Below are 17,125 nucleotides of genomic sequence, written 5' to 3' on the forward strand. Positions count from 1 at the left end.
CATTTTCAAGTAAAGTTTGTAAGGTGCTATTTTTCAAGAAGGATCTGAGGTTGGAAATAACACTCATATTGAAAATGCTCATAAATATTGCACACTGTTTTCGAATCAAACGGGGATCTGTTCTGATTTCAGAGTTTGGAGCCATTAACATCTTTATATAGAGATTGTCTAGTCCAGTGTCTTTGCCGTAAAGGTGAACAAACTGAGGGCTTGAAGGGATGACAACGTTTCACACCCTGGGTGAGAACCCAAGGTCTTGATGGGCTGGATATCCGGTCCATACAATGCCATCAGGATGAGGCTGTATTGCTTTCACAGAGAAGTAAGGGCAACGTCCCAGGAAATGTGGTCAATGGGCTGAGTTCCCAAAGTATGTGACCTTTAGAACTAGAGGCACTCAGGAATTAAGCGTGCCACCTCATGTGCTTTAAAGGTGGCAATCAGCGGCATGCCCTTCAACCTTTCCCTTCCCCTTCTAAGAGCTGATGGTTCCCTCCAGTTCTCCAGCTACTTACCCACATCACAATTTGACAACATGTGCTTTGAAATGTCTTCTTTTTGACACCTACTGTTGGGAGTTTCCTTCTGGTGAAATAACTCTCCATAGCTCTCAGGCTCACTACCAGAGGTAAAAAAGAACCTTTGTTTCTCTTTGATTTGTTGGTATGGTTGCTTTAATTTAGCACTTTATTTTCAATGCACAGATACAGCCTATTTTTCTAAATACAATAACTGTTTGGTAATAGAGCCATTACACTGCATTACTGAAAGTCTGCTTTAAAACATTCATTACTAAAAATAACAGGCAGTGCCCTCATATATACAGGGGCAAAGCTACGGATGCACATTAGGGCTTCAAATTTAGTTTGCCACTGAATAGCCACAGAGAGAAAAAAAGCTACACGGTAAAAAAACATGTGTTCATTTTTAACCATTTCAGAATCACTCTCTTCTTAAAATAGTTACAAAACCAACAGATATTGTTAAGGTCACAGCCAAATACTGAGGATACATACATTTGGAGAAAGAATTAGCCGTGCTTAGGAGTATAGGCATTAATTAGCTAATATGGGAAGAAGTTTCCTTGGTGAAAGCCCACTTTGAGACCTGAATTTTTCACTTTGATTTATTACATGATCTTTAGCTGGTTTTCATTCCAAATTATCTGGACAGCTGCCAAATTGCTACTTTGATTCACTGAGTGGCAATATTCTGCATGAGGCAGATAAAATGATATACTCTTCTTTAAATTCTACATTTCTAATTTTAAAAACTTAAAAAAAAATTCAGGTAATGTTACAGGTTATTTTACAAATTGATTGATTCATGCATCTTCTAAGGAAATATGAAAAAATAATAATATCAGCCAGTGAAATTTAAATATAATAGTCAACAACCTGACTTTTACTTTAAAATATGATGTACAGTGGGGCGCCAGGGTGGCGCAGTCGGTTAAGCGTCCGACTTCAGCTCAGGTCACGATCTCGCGGTCCGTGAGTTCGAGCCCAGCGTCGGGCTCTGGGCTGATGGCTCAGAGCCTGGAGCCTGTTTCCGATTCTGTGTCTCCCTCTCTCTCTGCCCCTCCCCTGTTCATGCTCTGTCTCTCTCTGTCTCAAAAATAAATAAACGTTAAAAAAATAAATAAATAAAATATGATGTACAGGATTTGTAGTATAAAGTTAAGAACAAAAATAAACAATATAGTCTGCTTTGGGCTCTGCAGGCTAAATGTCCTGATGCACCATTAGACTTCATACTACATGTTGTACTTGAGGCATTGTTAAGCCTAATTTACTTATGTCATCATGAAATTCACTTAAAAGTCAGTCACGATAACCAAAGAAATTAAGGTGGTCAATGCCAGTTGGTGTTAAAAATTCTTCCCCATGTGCCAAGAGAAACTTCCTATGAGGGAATTTCTAAGAAGCTGTTTCAAGACCTCTTGAAGCATGTGACAGGACATCACACTCAGATGGATATCCTCACCTTCTGTCTGTTATTGCTGTGGTGTCCTTTTAATCCCTTTAGCATCCTGCTGAAATGAAGTTTATAAACACAAGTTTGGGGATGGATCAACACCAATACTGTCAAATATCTCAGTCACCAGTTTAAATCCTTCAGTCTCCTTCCAACCTTCTGAATCTGCAAATTCCCCATTGTCTCTATATCTCACAAAAGGAGTTTCACAGATATGTTAGCTTCTAGGATGTCACCAGACTGTGTGTCTTTTTTTTTCTAAAATTTTTTTTACTATAATCAGAAGTTAAAGGCAATTAGAGTGGCTTTTCCAGTCAAATAAAGATGAAAACTCCTCCCCACTAAGAAATAACTGATACATGCTCTCTGACTTAACTCTTTGTGTCCAAGTAAATAGCAGAGAATGTAAATTTCCTTCTAACTCTTACTGTCTTGTAAAAAACATAGCAAGCCAAAATATTACACACATATCTGTTCCAAATCTCTCTTCTTGCCATTTGTATGCTACCAGTTTGAAAGGTTTGAATCATATGAATTTATGTAATAATATCTTTATACTAAGCATTTCATAGAGATTAATTAAAAAGAACTCATTTCTAAAAGATGAATAGGGTAGGGGCGCCTGGGTGGCTCAGTCAGTTAAGCATCTGACTTCGGCTCAGGTCATGATCTTGCGGCTTGTGAGTTCAAGCCCTGTGTCGGGCTCTGTGCCGACAGCTCAGAGCCTGGAGCCTGCTTCAGATTCTGTGTCTCCCTCTCTCTGCCCCTTCCCCAGCTCACACTCTGTCTGTCTCTCTCTCTCAAAAATAAATTAATGTTAAAAAATTTTTTTTAAAAAAAGATGAATATGATAGTAAATATATTTCTCAATCTTAGAACTGGCCATCAGCATCAATAAGAAGTTGAGAGAAAACTAAATTCAGAAAGTTGTGATGATTTCACCTAAGTTAAAGCTGACTTGTATGTAACATGAAAATAGTCCTTAAAACATGAAAGACGAAAAGTTTAACATTTTTGTAATAATTAAATATATGTCAATAGCTTACTATTGCTGCAAAGTAATCTCATCTACACACTAGAACAGACCGTGGAGGATTTTTGCTAGAAAACATTAAGAGTTACTTTAAGTTTGCATGAAAATAATTGAACTCTCATTTTCTTGGTTTTTCACTAAGTCATACTGAAATTCCTTCATTTAGTGTTTTGGTGAGGTTTCAGAGTACAGAAATTTCTTTTTTTTCTTGATTTTTGGAAATAAAATCACCACTCAGATTCCACATTAGTTACCAGAGTACCATTGCTAAATAATATACTGTGCCCAAAAATCCTGACTTTTGCAGATATGTTTCCAACTAATATTACTAACATTTTGAATCCACAAAATCGCTGTCAGCTACTCTCAAATTCCAAACACATCTCTGCTCTGTAAAATGGGCCAGGGTGGGTTTAGGGGTTAAAAAAAAAAATCTGTGAGATAACCATTGTGTTCATCTCCTTTGGCTGGCAGCATAAGGCCACATAAAATGTCAACAGTCAACGATCCAAACAAATCATGGGTGAGGGAGGGCCTGGGCTGGCTGCAGGTCAGTTCTCCAAATTCGTTCTATTCATACACCCTTCCTTGAAAGCTGTCTCTTTGCCGTTTTCAGAATAAGATGGCACAGGTGGACAGAAAAATTCAGAAGGTATTGGGAAAATGATGAGCAACCCTTCTGAAGAGAAAATAAACTACTTCATTGAGATGCTATCTTTAAACATATAGTCACTCAAAAGTAATTGAACGTCACTTATTAACTTCAAAATAAAGCCACCTTTTATTTTCACAGTTCTAGCTATGGTTAGAATTGCACACTAGAATTGGATAGTACAATGTTTTCATATGGCAAACTCCCTCCTCACAGTTCAATATATTGCCAAAAAGCTGTCATAAAGTGAAATTCATTTCTAAAAGAAGTTTGGATATTCCTTCTGCCCAATTAGGAGGTTTAAGGGTAATTAGGCTAGCTGTAATAGTAATAGCTGACCTTTCCAGGGATGTTGATACATTTGTGAGGGACATCTAACTGTCTGGCATAGTCTCTTCTAAAATTACTGGGAAAGAGAGAGGGAAAGAGAGGAAGGAAGCGAGAGACTTTCTGTCCTCCACTCCCACCCGAGGCTCTGAATCAAAACCTCACTTACTTGATGACTTAATGTCCTGGTGGTTTGAATATCTGGGAAAGTAGAGGGCGTTAAATTTAGCTGTTTTACCTTCTATTTCAGCACAGAAACAAGACACAATCTCATCAGATTGAGAAATATCACCTTTGTGTAAATGACAGCTTTCCAGATATACGGAAAAGATTGACCTTGCTCCAATCAGTGGGCTTACTTTAAAACCACAGACTCTTCATTTTTCTTCCTTTACCTTGGATTTGGGGGGAGGCAAGTGTTTTCCTGCCTAAATTCAAATTGATGCTCACTGGCCCCCATTCCCTGGGTTCCTTTAAACTCCTGTGCAGCGAGTGCCCTTACTGAGCTTACGCGAGGTTTTTAAAAACTGTTTTAAGTAAGAGGAGACTGAGAAACGTGAACAGAAAGCAACCTCGGGCAACTGGCATCACATTCTCTTCATTTTCTTTGTTCAAAATGTGGGCTGTCACTGCTCCTGTAATCCTTTTCAAAAAGAACCTACATTTTGCTGGGCCTTGCTGGATCCAGGGAGGTTGTCGTTATTTTCTCCCCAATTTGTGGGAAATCAAAGTTCCTCTGGTACCAGGGTCAGAGTAAAATAAAAATGTCAAAGTGGGTGGGTACAGGGTTTAGGATGAGCTATTGCAGGTGTGCGGGGACGAGAGTCGAGCTTGTCTGTGCCGGCAAGGGGTGAGATTCAGCCCCCACCCCCCCCCCACCCCCACACACCATTGCTTTTTCGCCCAGTGCTGCGGTCAGCCAGCTACGCCGCCAAGCCTGGGCTGCGAGGGAAGGGGTGGGCTTCGGTGAAGAATGCTGGGTCCCCGAGATGCCCTAGCTGCAGCCAGCCAAGGTAGAACCTCCATGTCCACAGATAGATAGCGAGACCTGCGCGGGGGGCGGGGGGGAGGGGGGAAGAGTGTGACCCTCAGTGACCACGCCTAATGGCCTCGATCTGTCCTGGTCTCCACGGCTGCGTGGGCACCTGGGCTCCTGCTCAGACCAGACCCTGGGCGCGCGGGCCAGGGGTAAGCCAGGACCTGGCGCAGGGGAGGGCGGAACGGGCCCCTGCAGCCAGCTTGCGCCTAGGCGGCAAATGACACTGGGAGCTACACGCCCACTTCCCGCCTCTAGGAGGGCACTGTGTGGCTGTTTGGTTCAGGTTCGCTCTTTTGCCTCCAAAGAAAACAAAGGTGGTTTTTGCCGTTTCCCCAAACATCCAAGGCGGGAGGGTTGGGGTAGGGGCGGGAAGGATGTTATGCTCCACCTGTGCGCCTAGGTCGCCAGAAGCTCTAAGGAGCCTGCAGAACTCGACACCAAGGCCAGCTGGCTTCCAAAAAGGCTTGCGCAAAACTGGGCTGAATGGTGTCCTTATTTATTTATTTTTATTTAAATCTTCTTTAAAATCGGTTACCGCGCTCGGCACGGCTCACCATTTATAAACCGAACTGAAGACTGGGAGCCATTACCCATTTATTATTCGGGCAAAACCAAAACCTCAGCCCCGAAACAATTTGGCTTAAAATATTCACATCTTGAAGACAAATATATCTTTAAGGGTGCATTTGTTTCCAGTGTTGCAGCCTGAGAATCGATGTCAGACTTTTTGTTTTTGTTTTTGTTTTAATGGGTAATAACTGGAGTTCCCTAATGCACGCGGCGTCTCCCGTGGTTCTGGGCTCTCCGAGCTCCCAAGCCCTGCCCCCGCCGCCACCTCAGGTCTCACCACCGCTATCTCCTCAACGCTCTTTCCACCACCTGACCCAGCCGTACGGACAGCCTAGTCTCGATTCGCCCCTAAACTTACGGGATGCAGGACTCCCCTGTGACACCCTCCTCCCCAGGGGGCTGTGATGGGAGTGGGGAGTGCTTGGGGAGGATGGAGAGCAACGCCAGAAGCCGGTCCAAGCCTGCCGAGCTCTCAGAGAAGGAAAGGGAACAACGACGCACGTTTCGCAATCAAAATGCATCCTTTCAACGCTTCGAAAATGAAACCTAAAATCCCAGCAGCTGTTTTACTGGTTGAAGAGACTACATACAGCAGCCCTCTCTGACCTCCCTGCATTCTCTAGGCCGACTCCTCTTGCAGCCAACAAGTCCTGGTCCCCAAAAGTTACCGCAACTTTAAAGGACTCACGCCGAGGAGACCGGGGGCTGCCGGGGGCTGCCGGGGGCTGGGTATGGCCTCCTGGACTCCTCGAAAGCAGCTCGCACGGGAGGGGCCGGATGCGGGGCGCCAACAACGCAGATGGGGCGGGTTCGGGTGGGGAACTTCAAAGAGAAAGTGCCGGGATCGAACATTAACGAGGCAGAAGGGACCGACCCCAGAGAGCTGAACTGAGGTGTGGGAGCTGGAGGCGGGCGGGCGGGCGGGGTCGGTAGAGGTGCAGGGGCGGTCTGTACTGTCTTCAGCCACCGCCTTTTCCCCCCCAGAGGGAGCTGCTCCGCTCCCGGGAGGAGTCTTCGGACTCCCTGGACTTCCTGTCTGAGAAGACGAGGATCCCCTAGGGGATTCCTGGGGAAGGCGCTACCCTCCCGGCGCTCACCAGGCGCGGAGAGCCCACCTCCTGCCCCACCTCGCCAACCCCGGATGCGCACACTCTCAAATCTCCAGTGTGAGGCCGGGGCTCTCCCAAGGGACCTTTGCCACCACGCATCAAACTTTTTTCTCTCCCCAAGTGCGAGAACCCCCACTTCGCCCCTTCCACACTCCCACCCCTTCTCTCCCATTCCGTCTCTCTCTGGGTTTCTCTCTCTCTCTCTTTCTCTCTCTCTCGGTTTAGCCTGAGAGTCCTACTCCTCGCGGTGCAAAGCTTCCGGCCTCAAGCTCGGGGGTGCGCCGTTCGCGGTACCCTTGGCCCCCAGCTCGCCGCCGGGCAGCCCCGAGAAACACCTCGGTAGCCCCTCGGCCCCGGTCCCCGACTCCCTATTGGCCCCCGGTCCCCGCCCCCCCCCCACGGTCCCCTCCCCCTTCCGCGGCCCAGAGTGGCGTCAGCACGCCTCCCCGGCGTGGGGTTTAAATGCCCACTAGCGGGAGCACCGGCGCTTCTGTCCCGGAGCAGCGTCCGGGTTGAAATTGCCGGGTGGGAGGGGAGCCTGCGAGCGAGCGGGATCCCGAGCCGCGGAGCGCGCTGCCCACCGCTCCGCCCGCAGATGACTCGGGAGCTCGAGCCCAAGCGCCGCCCATGCAGCATCCCTGCGCTCCACCGACCGAGAGTTGATGATAAAATACTTAGCCGTCTCCGCTGCGGGGAGCCATGAGCTGTCTGGATGTTATGTACCAAGTCTATGGTCCTCCCCAGCCTTACTTTGCAGCCGCCTACACCCCCTACCACCAGGTACGTGTCTCCCCCGGGCCGGGACCTCGGAGACGGGTGGCGCGCCCTCGCTGCCTAGAGCACCGCCTGTACCCCGAGGTCCGGGACGCCTCCGCACGGGTCCGGGGCGTCCTACCAGCGGCGGGAGCCTCGGGGATGCGGCGATTGCCGGCGCTGCCACACGGTCGCTTGAGCTAACCCTTTAGCGTGTCCACTTGCGCTCCCGGGAAAGCAGCTAAGCCCTGTTAATGCGTGCCCCGTCCTTCCGGGGAACAATCAGACGAGGTTCGTGTGAGCTGAATTGCCTCCTTAGAGTCTGTCGGACTCCAGATTCTTCGGTGCGGGGTAAGGGGAGCTGCGATCAACGCTCACGCAGGGAAAACCAAACTTTGGTCTCAAAGGTGAGAGTGACAAGAGAACAAAAGCAAAGACCTGCCTGTGCCTCTGTCTTTCTGTCTGAAATGCAAAGATCTGGCCACTCATCCCTGCAAGCTTATCTAAGGAGTAACTTTATTCCGTTTAAATTCTCAAGGGATCAGGCCAATTAATTCTGGAACCAGAGAATTCGTTACAAAGAGAACTGCTCAAAAGCATGGGTTTTATCATCTTTGCTCTGCAAAGTTCTGGGGATTATTATTGGCGTGCAGTTGACCTGGCAGAGGAGGGCTTCAAAGATAATATTCTTTTCGCTTTTCTTGAGGCTGAGTAGCTGCATCAGGCTGTCCTGCTCTCCACAGGACAGTGGTTACCTGTAAGAAGACCACTTAACCCCAATTGGGCAAACTCTTGAAGTTTCCTTTAATTATTCCATTTTCCCTCTTCTCCGAGCTGAGTCTGGGCGACCAGTTTTTCTCCCCATTTCCTCAGCTAGTGTAGTAAAAACTGAGGACCGTAGTCCAGTAAAAGAGTAAGTTCACACACCCAGGAGGCCGTAGGGGTCCCAAGCAGATTTCAAAGTGAGGGCTTGGACCCCTGCTTCAGAGAGACAGCAGTACATCCGGACCCCTAGTCCAAGTTTTTGCCCATTTTGCTTGCAAATTCCGAACGTCTATTCGAAAATTTCCTGCTGAATTAATGATGGAAGGAGTAGGTTTTGCGTTTTGCTTTTTTCCTTCTACCTCCCCCCTTTTTAAACTTGCCATCCAGGGAGTTTGTTTAGTCTCACAATATTCATTTAGGGAATCCTCAGAGTCCCTCATTATAAGCCAAGCGGGAATGTGGTGAAAGTGGTGATATTGCTAAATAACTACAGTCTTTTGGCTTCAGTGTCTGAGATGGTTCCTTCCCAGGCTGTGACTATTGCAAAGAGGAGAGGTGGGTTGATTTTCTGTCTGCTTGGTCCTTTCTCCTCCCTGGCCCTGGGCCAATAATCTATTCCATTAAGATCTCCGTTCATCTTTGTATGATCAGCCCGCTTTGAGGCCATCTCTCCCTGCATAAATGCTTTAACACTGCATTCAGTCCATTGCTCACTTCTAAGAAAATATTTCAGCAACCACACTTGGTTTTTAAAATCGCTACCAGACAGCCATAATTCACTCAACCTCACAGCCAAGATCTTCTTCTCTCCCTTTTATTACTTGTTTCCCCAATGTGCATAGAGATGGTGAAGGCAGAAGTGCTCAGGTTTTTCCTTACTCAAAAGAAGACCTCTTTCAAAACTGAGCTAGACTCTTAAGTGGACATTTTATGGGTGACCAAACAAATATCAACTTGCATTTATTTAAATGATTCATGTCAGGATGTCATTCCACGTTTTTACCCCACATGATTCCTTCCCAAATAGAACTACCTCATACCTCTTCGCAGTTCTTCATTCACATTCCTGGCTGCACAGAGTGGATTTTGGTGTTTTCGTGCTCTGTCACAACGATGCTTAAAGTCTTGCATCTTGTGCATCTACCTTGGATTCTTAAGCAGGGGACAATCAGGCCCGAACTGGAATTGGATGCCCTTCACCCTTGGAGCCGGATTTTAAAAATACATCTGCCCTGAGCCTGGCTCTGCGGTCAAACTCTGCTTATATCCTGGCTGCTTAGGCATCTTCTGGGACCTTTACCCTGACACCTTCAGAGAGCTTTCCGTGTGGTCTAGCGGCGATTCTGGGGAGACAGAGACACCAAGGAAGGCAGTCTGCCTGTCAAGAAGCTTGCAAAAGTTACTGAGCACAGGGGCTTATGCATGAATGTCAGTTTTCCCCTGGATACCTTAGGGATCTGACCCCAATTTGCCATCTCTTTTGAAGCTGACTCCTCTATTCTTTCTCTCTTTGAGCAGAAACTAGCCTATTACTCCAAAATGCAGGAAGCCCAAGAGTGCAACGCCAGCCCCAGCAACAGCAGCGGCAGCTCCTCCTTTTCCAGCCAAACTCCAGCCAGCATAAAAGAGGAAGAAGGCAGCCCAGAGAAAGAGCGCCCACCAGAGGCAGAGTACATCAACTCCCGCTGCGTCCTCTTCACCTATTTCCAGGGAGACATCAGCTCCGTGGTGGATGAGCACTTCAGCAGAGCCCTGAGCCAGCCTAGCAGCTATTCCCCAAGCTGTACAAGCAGCAAAGCACCCAGGAGCTCGGGGCCCTGGCGGGGTGAGTAAAGGGCCCACTTCTAGGGGCAAATAGAGAGCCCTCTCAGTCTGCGGCCCAGCCACAGAGGCTCGAGGGAAGGCAGCTGAAGGAATCCTAGGTGTCAGAGGAGTTGAGGATGGGCATGTGGGGAGAGTAAGTAAAAGGAAGGAAGAAAGACCTCTCCTTGCAGAGGCAGAGCAGAGTAGAGCAGCGACCTAGAAAAACCACCAGCCTTGGAATTGGGAGTCCTGGGTTTCGTGCTGGCTCCACCAACTTCCTAGCAACATGACCTTGGGCAAGTCTCTTAACCTCTTTGAGGTCACTCTATTTACTGGTCTCTAAAATTAGAATGATACCTGCCCTCTTAACTATCCCTGGAGATGGCTGTTCAGCAAACAGAAAACTGTGTGTAAATGTGCTGCGGAAATGTGTGGTTTCCAACACTCTCCCAAGCCCTGAGGGAGATCTGCACCTACAACAACTTACAGGGCACTTGTAAGTTCCTGAAAATTTGCCCAGAGAAAAAAGTCTTAGACACCACTGTCAGCAAAACCTGCTGAAGAATGTCTCCTAAACCGTCCGTATGCTTTCAGAAAGAAAGTTAAAGTACCAAAGAAATAAAAATTTAGGTACAGCTGAAACATCTCTAAGGATTTTCCCCAAACACACCCCCCTCTTTATTCTACCCTTCTCACAAAGCACTGCTTTCTCTAGCCTGGGACAATGATTTATTGGACAAGTCAACTAAATCTCCCTTCCATTCTGAAATCTCAATCTCCTTTAATTTCCAGGACAAGGAAACAAACTTTCTCACTAAACTTAATTCTTGATGTGTACCAAGCTAAGAAACGAAGACTTTGCTGTAAAAAGGAACACAAGTATTACATTTTATGGGGAAATGACAACCCCCACCCTCCCTTTTTTTCTTAAGAGTGTCTGACAGTTTGTGCAAGCCTTGCCTAGATAAGATCCCCAAATCATGAGTTTTGAACACAGAACATTCTTTTTATTCTCCAGTTGCCTAAATATTTTTAACAGGAAGACAGTTCACCACTTAGAATGCATTTTTAATTTTTAATTCTTTAGAATGTTCTGCAGATGCCTTCCCCAGAGGAGATGCTCAGTACAGGTCCCTAGGACTAAATCTTTCTTTCCCTCCCCTTCCTCTAAAGGCAACACATTTGACCTAAATGCTGTTCTCTTAAAAATGCCTCCAGGCACTAGGGGTCAACAGTGATACTGGCAATAATAATTATTATTCCTGGCGTCCACACTTTAACGAACAAATATTATTAATTAAAACGTAAAAGATCTGTCCCTTTGTGTCCCTCTGCAAATAATACAGCTGCCCTTTTAGTAAGTCTAGTTTACTCTTTTGCTTGAGTTCTTGGAAAAAAATATTTGAAAGAAGGTTTCTAGAAAGGAGGCTAATAATAGCAAGACTTCGAAATATGTCGATGGACTTCCAGTCTATCAGAGGCCCTGGAGGGGCACATTTTCTGGAGCTGGGGAGGGTGAAACGCGAGAGGGGGTAGTGAAATCTCTAGGCTGCCGACCAAGAGCGGGAAGAGGTATCTTTAGCTAGGGGAGAGAGGCTGCGGGTTGGGAATGGGAGGCCGTGTCTGCCCCGGAGCCGCCGAGGCGGCGCAGCCCGCAGTGGAGGAAGCTCCCAGCGCCCCAAAACTGGAACTGCAGAGGGGTGTCTCACCGCTCTGCCTCTCCCAGCCTGTTCTGGGGTTTCCGCGCTGGAAACGCGTCTGCGAAATCCGAGGAAGCCGCCCTCCTTCCCAAGGAGTTTCTCCCATTTTGCGGTGCCTCGACCTCGAATTCGCAGGGTGCATCCGCCTCCGAAAGACGCCGCCCCCGTGGGCGGGCAGCGGGTCGGCTCCCGGCCGCGGCTCGCCCGCACTTTGCCCGCCTGGAGCGTTCAGCGCTCCCGCTTCCATCTACCTGCGGTGACGCGCTCCTCTCTTCCTTTCCTCCCCTCCGCCTCGCCTGCCTTCAGACGGCTCCTTCCCGATGAGCCAGCGCAGCTTCCCCGCCTCCTTCTGGAACAGCGCGTACCAGGCTCCGGTGCCCGCGCCGCTGGGCAGCCCGCTGGCCACCGCGCACTCGGAGTTGCCCTTCGCCGCCGCCGACCCCTACTCGCCCGCCGCGCTGCACGGCCACCTGCACCAGGGCGCGGCCGAGCCCTGGCACCACGCGCACCCGCACCACGCGCACCCGCACCACCCCTACGCCCTGGGCGGCGCCCTCGGCGCCCAGGCCGCCGCCTACCCGCGGCCCGCCGCCGTGCACGAGGTCTACGCGCCGCACTTCGACCCGCGCTACGGGCCGCTGCTGATGCCGGCAGCCTCGGGGCGCCCGGCCCGCCTCGCGCCCGCGCCGGCGCCCGCGCCCGGCAGCCCGCCCTGCGAGCTCTCCGCCAAGGGCGAGCCGACCGGCGCAGCGTGGGCCGCGCCCGGGGGACCCTTCGCGAGCCCCGCGGGGGACGTGGCCCAGGGTCTGGGACTCAGCGTGGACTCAGGTAAGCGGGAGAGGGACCTTGGCCTCCCCGGACCCCTCCTGCCCTGTGTCCGACCCTGGGTTGAGCCCCGGACCTCCCTTAGTTCTCCTTGGAGACCCCAGTGACCTTGTGGCCCAGGGGTCTGCATGGCAGGGTTGTGCTTCAGTAAACAGATGACCCAGTGTCATCGGTGTGGGCAGAATGAGAAAGTAGGCTTTTTTCCCCCCACAAATTAAATTTAAATAAATAAATAATAAAAAAATTTGTTGGAAAGGTTCTATAGCTCTGCGCTGTTCAATCCTGTAGCCGCTAGCCACTTGAAAGGTGGCCAGGAGGAACTGGGATGTGCTTACGTGCCTGATACACACTGGATTTCAGAACTGTACCAAAAAAGAATGTGAAATTCATCTCACTGGTATTTTTATGTTGACTGCATGTTGAAATACTTTCGACACGTTGCATATTGAACATACTGGGTTAAATAAAATATATTGCGAAGATTCATTCTCACCTGGTTCTTTTTACTCTTTTTCAATGTGGCTGCTAGAAAATTTAGAATTATGCCTGTGGCCCCCATTGTGTTTTTATTGGACAGCGCTGATCTAGAGGACCTGCTCAGAGTGTAGTTCATAATCTTCTAAAGTTTGGGGGGGCGGGTACTGTCTCCTGGTGACAGTTATAAGGAAAGGAAAATATGATTTTGTTATCAACTTAATCGCCAATTAAATAGGTGTCTTAAAATGTAAAACTTAAGGAGAATGTGCTCTTAATGACAATACTGAATTTCTGACTTAAGGAGTTGAATTTGAAAGGTACATTCAAATAAGGGTTTACTCGTCTGCTTGCTTTACTTTTAGGGCATAACCAAAAAAAATGGTTATATTATAAATGCAATCATTGGCTTGTAGTCTTGCCCACTCGCCCTTCCTTCAGGTGAAGATTTGACATTTCTGTTTGCTTTGCTTTTGCTTTCATTCATGCCCTTTAGATGAATTCTGTGACATTTGCAATAAAACTGTGGCGTTTGTCTTTCTCTTTCCTTAAATACCTGTGCCTTCCCGTCCCCAAACCCTTCTCTCTCCCTCTCTTGTTTTTCTTCTCCGTCTCTCTCTCTCTCTCTCTCTCTCTCTCTCTCTCTCTCTCTGTTTTCTCTCTGTTTTCAGGTTTGCAGCCTCAGGACAAAAGCAAGGATCTGTACTGGTTTTAGACAGCCCACCTTCTTCCCTGTAGGTCTCTGCATAGCGCACTTGATGGCACTCAGCTGAAATCGAGTGGGTTTGTAACAGCTTCTGATCTTGGTTTGCAGCTCGTCGCTATTCCCTCTGTGGTGCATCCCTCCTGAGCTGATCTGCTGACCCAGGGTTTCCCCTTCCCTTTCCCTTCTGACCAGCCGTGGAGGCTCAGCATCTGTGCCTCTCACTTCATGGATGAGGACATGGGGGAAGGCAGAGACTTCAAACCTCTCCGTGTATTGGGAAAACCAAAACACACATCTACAGAAATATTGTCAAACCATAATTCCTTCTGTGGAAAGAGCAGATCCAAAGACTGAATTATGTTGAATGACTTTTGGGCACATCACTGGAAATATCTGCGGTGAGGTCACTTAGATGATACGATGTCATAAATTTTCTTGGAAAGAGGAGGAAAAAAAGAGACTTTTTGGTGTGAATATTTTTTATGCTGATGTGAATTATTTCATTAAGTAGTGTGGCCGTAGCACTACGGATGTCAGTATCCTCACATTTGAAATGTATTTGTATTTGCATCAAAGACTGTGGTAGAGAAGTAAAAGAGGCCAATTCCTTCTTCCTCACCTCATAGCCTCCAGTTCCCTTCCTGCCAGCTCCCTCTCTGCAATACCCACTCCAGACACAAAGACACTTTTTTCCTTTGGACTGTGAACATGGAAGCCTCAGCCTAAATGTGAGTGGCAAGTGGCTTATCTGGAGCCACCTGCCCAAGTCTTACTGAAATGCAGCTGTTGTAGGACAACTGTTTAAAACTCCAGAAATACATCGACCAAGGTGGCACTTCCCAGTGTTTGGCACAACAATTGCAATTGCACTGGATATATTTTATATGTGTGTGTGTGTGTAGATATATATCATATTTTTTACGAGGAACGTTTTGCGATGAAAGAAGAAACCCTTCTCTGCCTTCTCTCCCACAAATTCTGCCTCTCCTTCTATCCTCCTCTGGATGAAAAGAAGCAACAAGAGTTCCCCAACTGTCTCTGTGAAGAACTAGGAATCACCACAAGGGGAAGAAATGTCCATGGAGTCTCTAATACCTCGAATATTCCTCTCAGTCTCTATGGTCATGATTTGGGCACTTCAGTTTTGGGACAGGGGAAGGGGTCTGTGCGTGGGCAAAATTGAAGGTGATGAGGAAGAAGGAACAAACATTAAAGATGTCTCTTTACTACAAGGTAACTGTGTTATTCCATAAGAAGAAAATAAATGTCCTAGTCTTTCTCCAGTAGAATAAAATAATTTATAGTAGTACAATCTGATGTCAGTAAGTACCATTACTTTATATGTAGAGTGCTCTGTGTTTTTCCTAAGTGTGTGCCATTCTGTGAAAGCTGATAACTCTTTTCCACTTCCCATCAACCCTGGAGGTGAGAAGTTAGGTAGCCCACCTCTGTTTCACAAATGAGAAAATTGTGGCCCACGGAAGCCCAGGGCTTACCTGTCAGCATTCACTGGGTTAAAAGCAGAGATGATGCTGAAAAGGCTACCTGTGCACCATTCAGTCAGGTACACCTTTATTATTATTGTTACTTCATAAATTCTAAACTCTTAAGACAGTATTCAGTTAAAAAGTGTTTTGGGGAATATTGGTTATATTATATTTTAATAAGCTAGGCTACGAAACCAAACCTACCAGGAGGAAGAAAAAAAAAAAGGAAAAGTGAGAAAGAGAGAGAGAGATTATTTAAGAAATTAGTGGTCTTTCTCTTAATTTTCTCTTGATGCTAAAGTTGCGTTCATTCACTTCATTCACTAAAATGCCCAAGGGAGAGATTTTGTGTTATGTTCCAATTGCCCTTGCACGCTGTAAAAACATAAAAGGATGAGTTCAAACATTGACCTCCATTGTAACATGAGAAACAAATTTATCTTGGATGATCATCTCAGGAGTTGGGGCGGTAAGAGACCCTACTCAGTGTACGGCTTAGGGGAGTTACCCAGCCCCTCTTTCCATCATTATGGTCATCACAAGAACCTATCGCTGGTGTTGCTCATACAGAAGGTACTCTCTGGTCATGCTGCCCAGATGTGATAACACTCATAACAACTAATGCTGTTTCTCGGGCACTGGTCTGAGGGCTTTGCATGCAGGTTAACTCATTTAAGTCTCACAACAATTCTATGTTATATTTATTATCATGATCCCCTTCTTACTGATGAGACAACAGAGGCTCACAGAGGAGACATAATTTGCCCAGTCACACAGCCATTAAATGGCAGAGCCAGGGTTCCAACCCACTGCAGTAACTACTACTTGCCCTCTTCTAATTTGTCTTCAGTGGCTCAACTTTGGGTCCACTTTGCCCTCCACAGTAGATGAATAAGGAAGGGAAGGAGGCAGGGCAGCCAAGGATGACACATCATAGAACTTACAAAATCCCTGGTCTCAAAGGAACTATCCTAAGACATTTTCACACCCTTTCATCAAATGATACTAACTATAGACCATTCAGTCAGAGGCAGATTTCCATTCTCCTCCAGGAGGCAATTATTATTGCTTCTCTTATTAATTCATTTCGGTATTTTCCAGACTTTACTGCTCTGAAGCTCCTCACACCCAACCCGACCAAGTCGTGTCAGAGTTAGCCTGAGGTTTGGACATTGAAGCAATAACTAAAATTAACTTTGGACTTCTCTGTGGATTTTTTTAATCCATGTTCCATTGGCACGGATCACTGGTATATACAAGCATAAATAAAATGCATTAAGTTCCGGCTCGCTTTTTAGAATTTGCCGCTGAGTATGCAGTTAGGGAAGGAAGCACGGTAGTGCGTTCTTTGCTGGACATGGTCTCCAAGTGTCCCCACTGGAAGAGGCTGTGCCCCTGCCCCACTGCGACAGCGCTCACAGGATCTCTGATCAGAACCCACAGGGAGCACTTTCCCAGCCACGGGCCCCTGGTTACTTAAACCTCTCTCCTGAGCTGCATCTGACCTGAATATCAGGTTGCCGGTGAGGAGACTCATTCACTGGAACTGGCCTTTGGGGCAGCCCTGAACAGACCATCCAGACTCCAGTGACCTGGCACATAGGACACACGGGTCACAGCATTTCCCTCCGTGTTGCATGTTCCCAAAGTAGAAATGCGCAATTACCTAGAACTATAATAATTCTGTCCGTGTAATAAGAGCATCAAAGAGAACCTCGGTGAAAGAAGCGTCCTGACTGACAGGCGGTAGGCCCACCAAACCCACGCAAAATACGAATTCCCATGCCTGTGATAAATTTTCATGAAATGATGCAGCTTTGAGAAGGCAAACTAGTGGTTGACACAAGGACATTCAAGGGAATGAAAGATGACAGGAGACAAGGCAAACATGACGTTTTCACGTGT

The 17,125-nt window shown here is 47.3% G+C and overlaps 1 protein-coding gene across 2 annotated transcripts; it reads left to right on the forward strand.

Moving 5' to 3' along the window:
• The first annotated feature begins 7,406 nt into the window (after positions 1 to 7,406).
• Positions 7,407 to 13,925, forward strand: VGLL2 (vestigial like family member 2). 2 transcript variants are annotated; one of them, XM_042937392.1, is made up of 4 exons: positions 7,407 to 7,487; positions 9,744 to 10,050; positions 12,035 to 12,556; positions 13,842 to 13,925. In XM_042937392.1, the coding sequence occupies exons 1-4, from the start codon at positions 7,407 to 7,409 to the stop codon at positions 13,880 to 13,882; spliced, it is 951 nt and encodes a 316-aa protein (XP_042793326.1). In that variant the 3' UTR covers positions 13,883 to 13,925. The 2 variants fall into 2 exon arrangements, with proteins under 2 accessions (XP_042793326.1, XP_042793327.1); XM_042937393.1 differs by lacking the exon at positions 12,035 to 12,556 and having other exon boundaries at positions 13,842 to 13,882.
• Positions 13,926 to 17,125: the final 3,200 nt, after the last annotated feature.

Source organism: Panthera leo, chromosome B2 (genome assembly GCF_018350215.1).
Source record: "Panthera leo isolate Ple1 chromosome B2, P.leo_Ple1_pat1.1, whole genome shotgun sequence".
NCBI lineage: Eukaryota > Metazoa > Chordata > Mammalia > Carnivora > Felidae > Panthera > Panthera leo.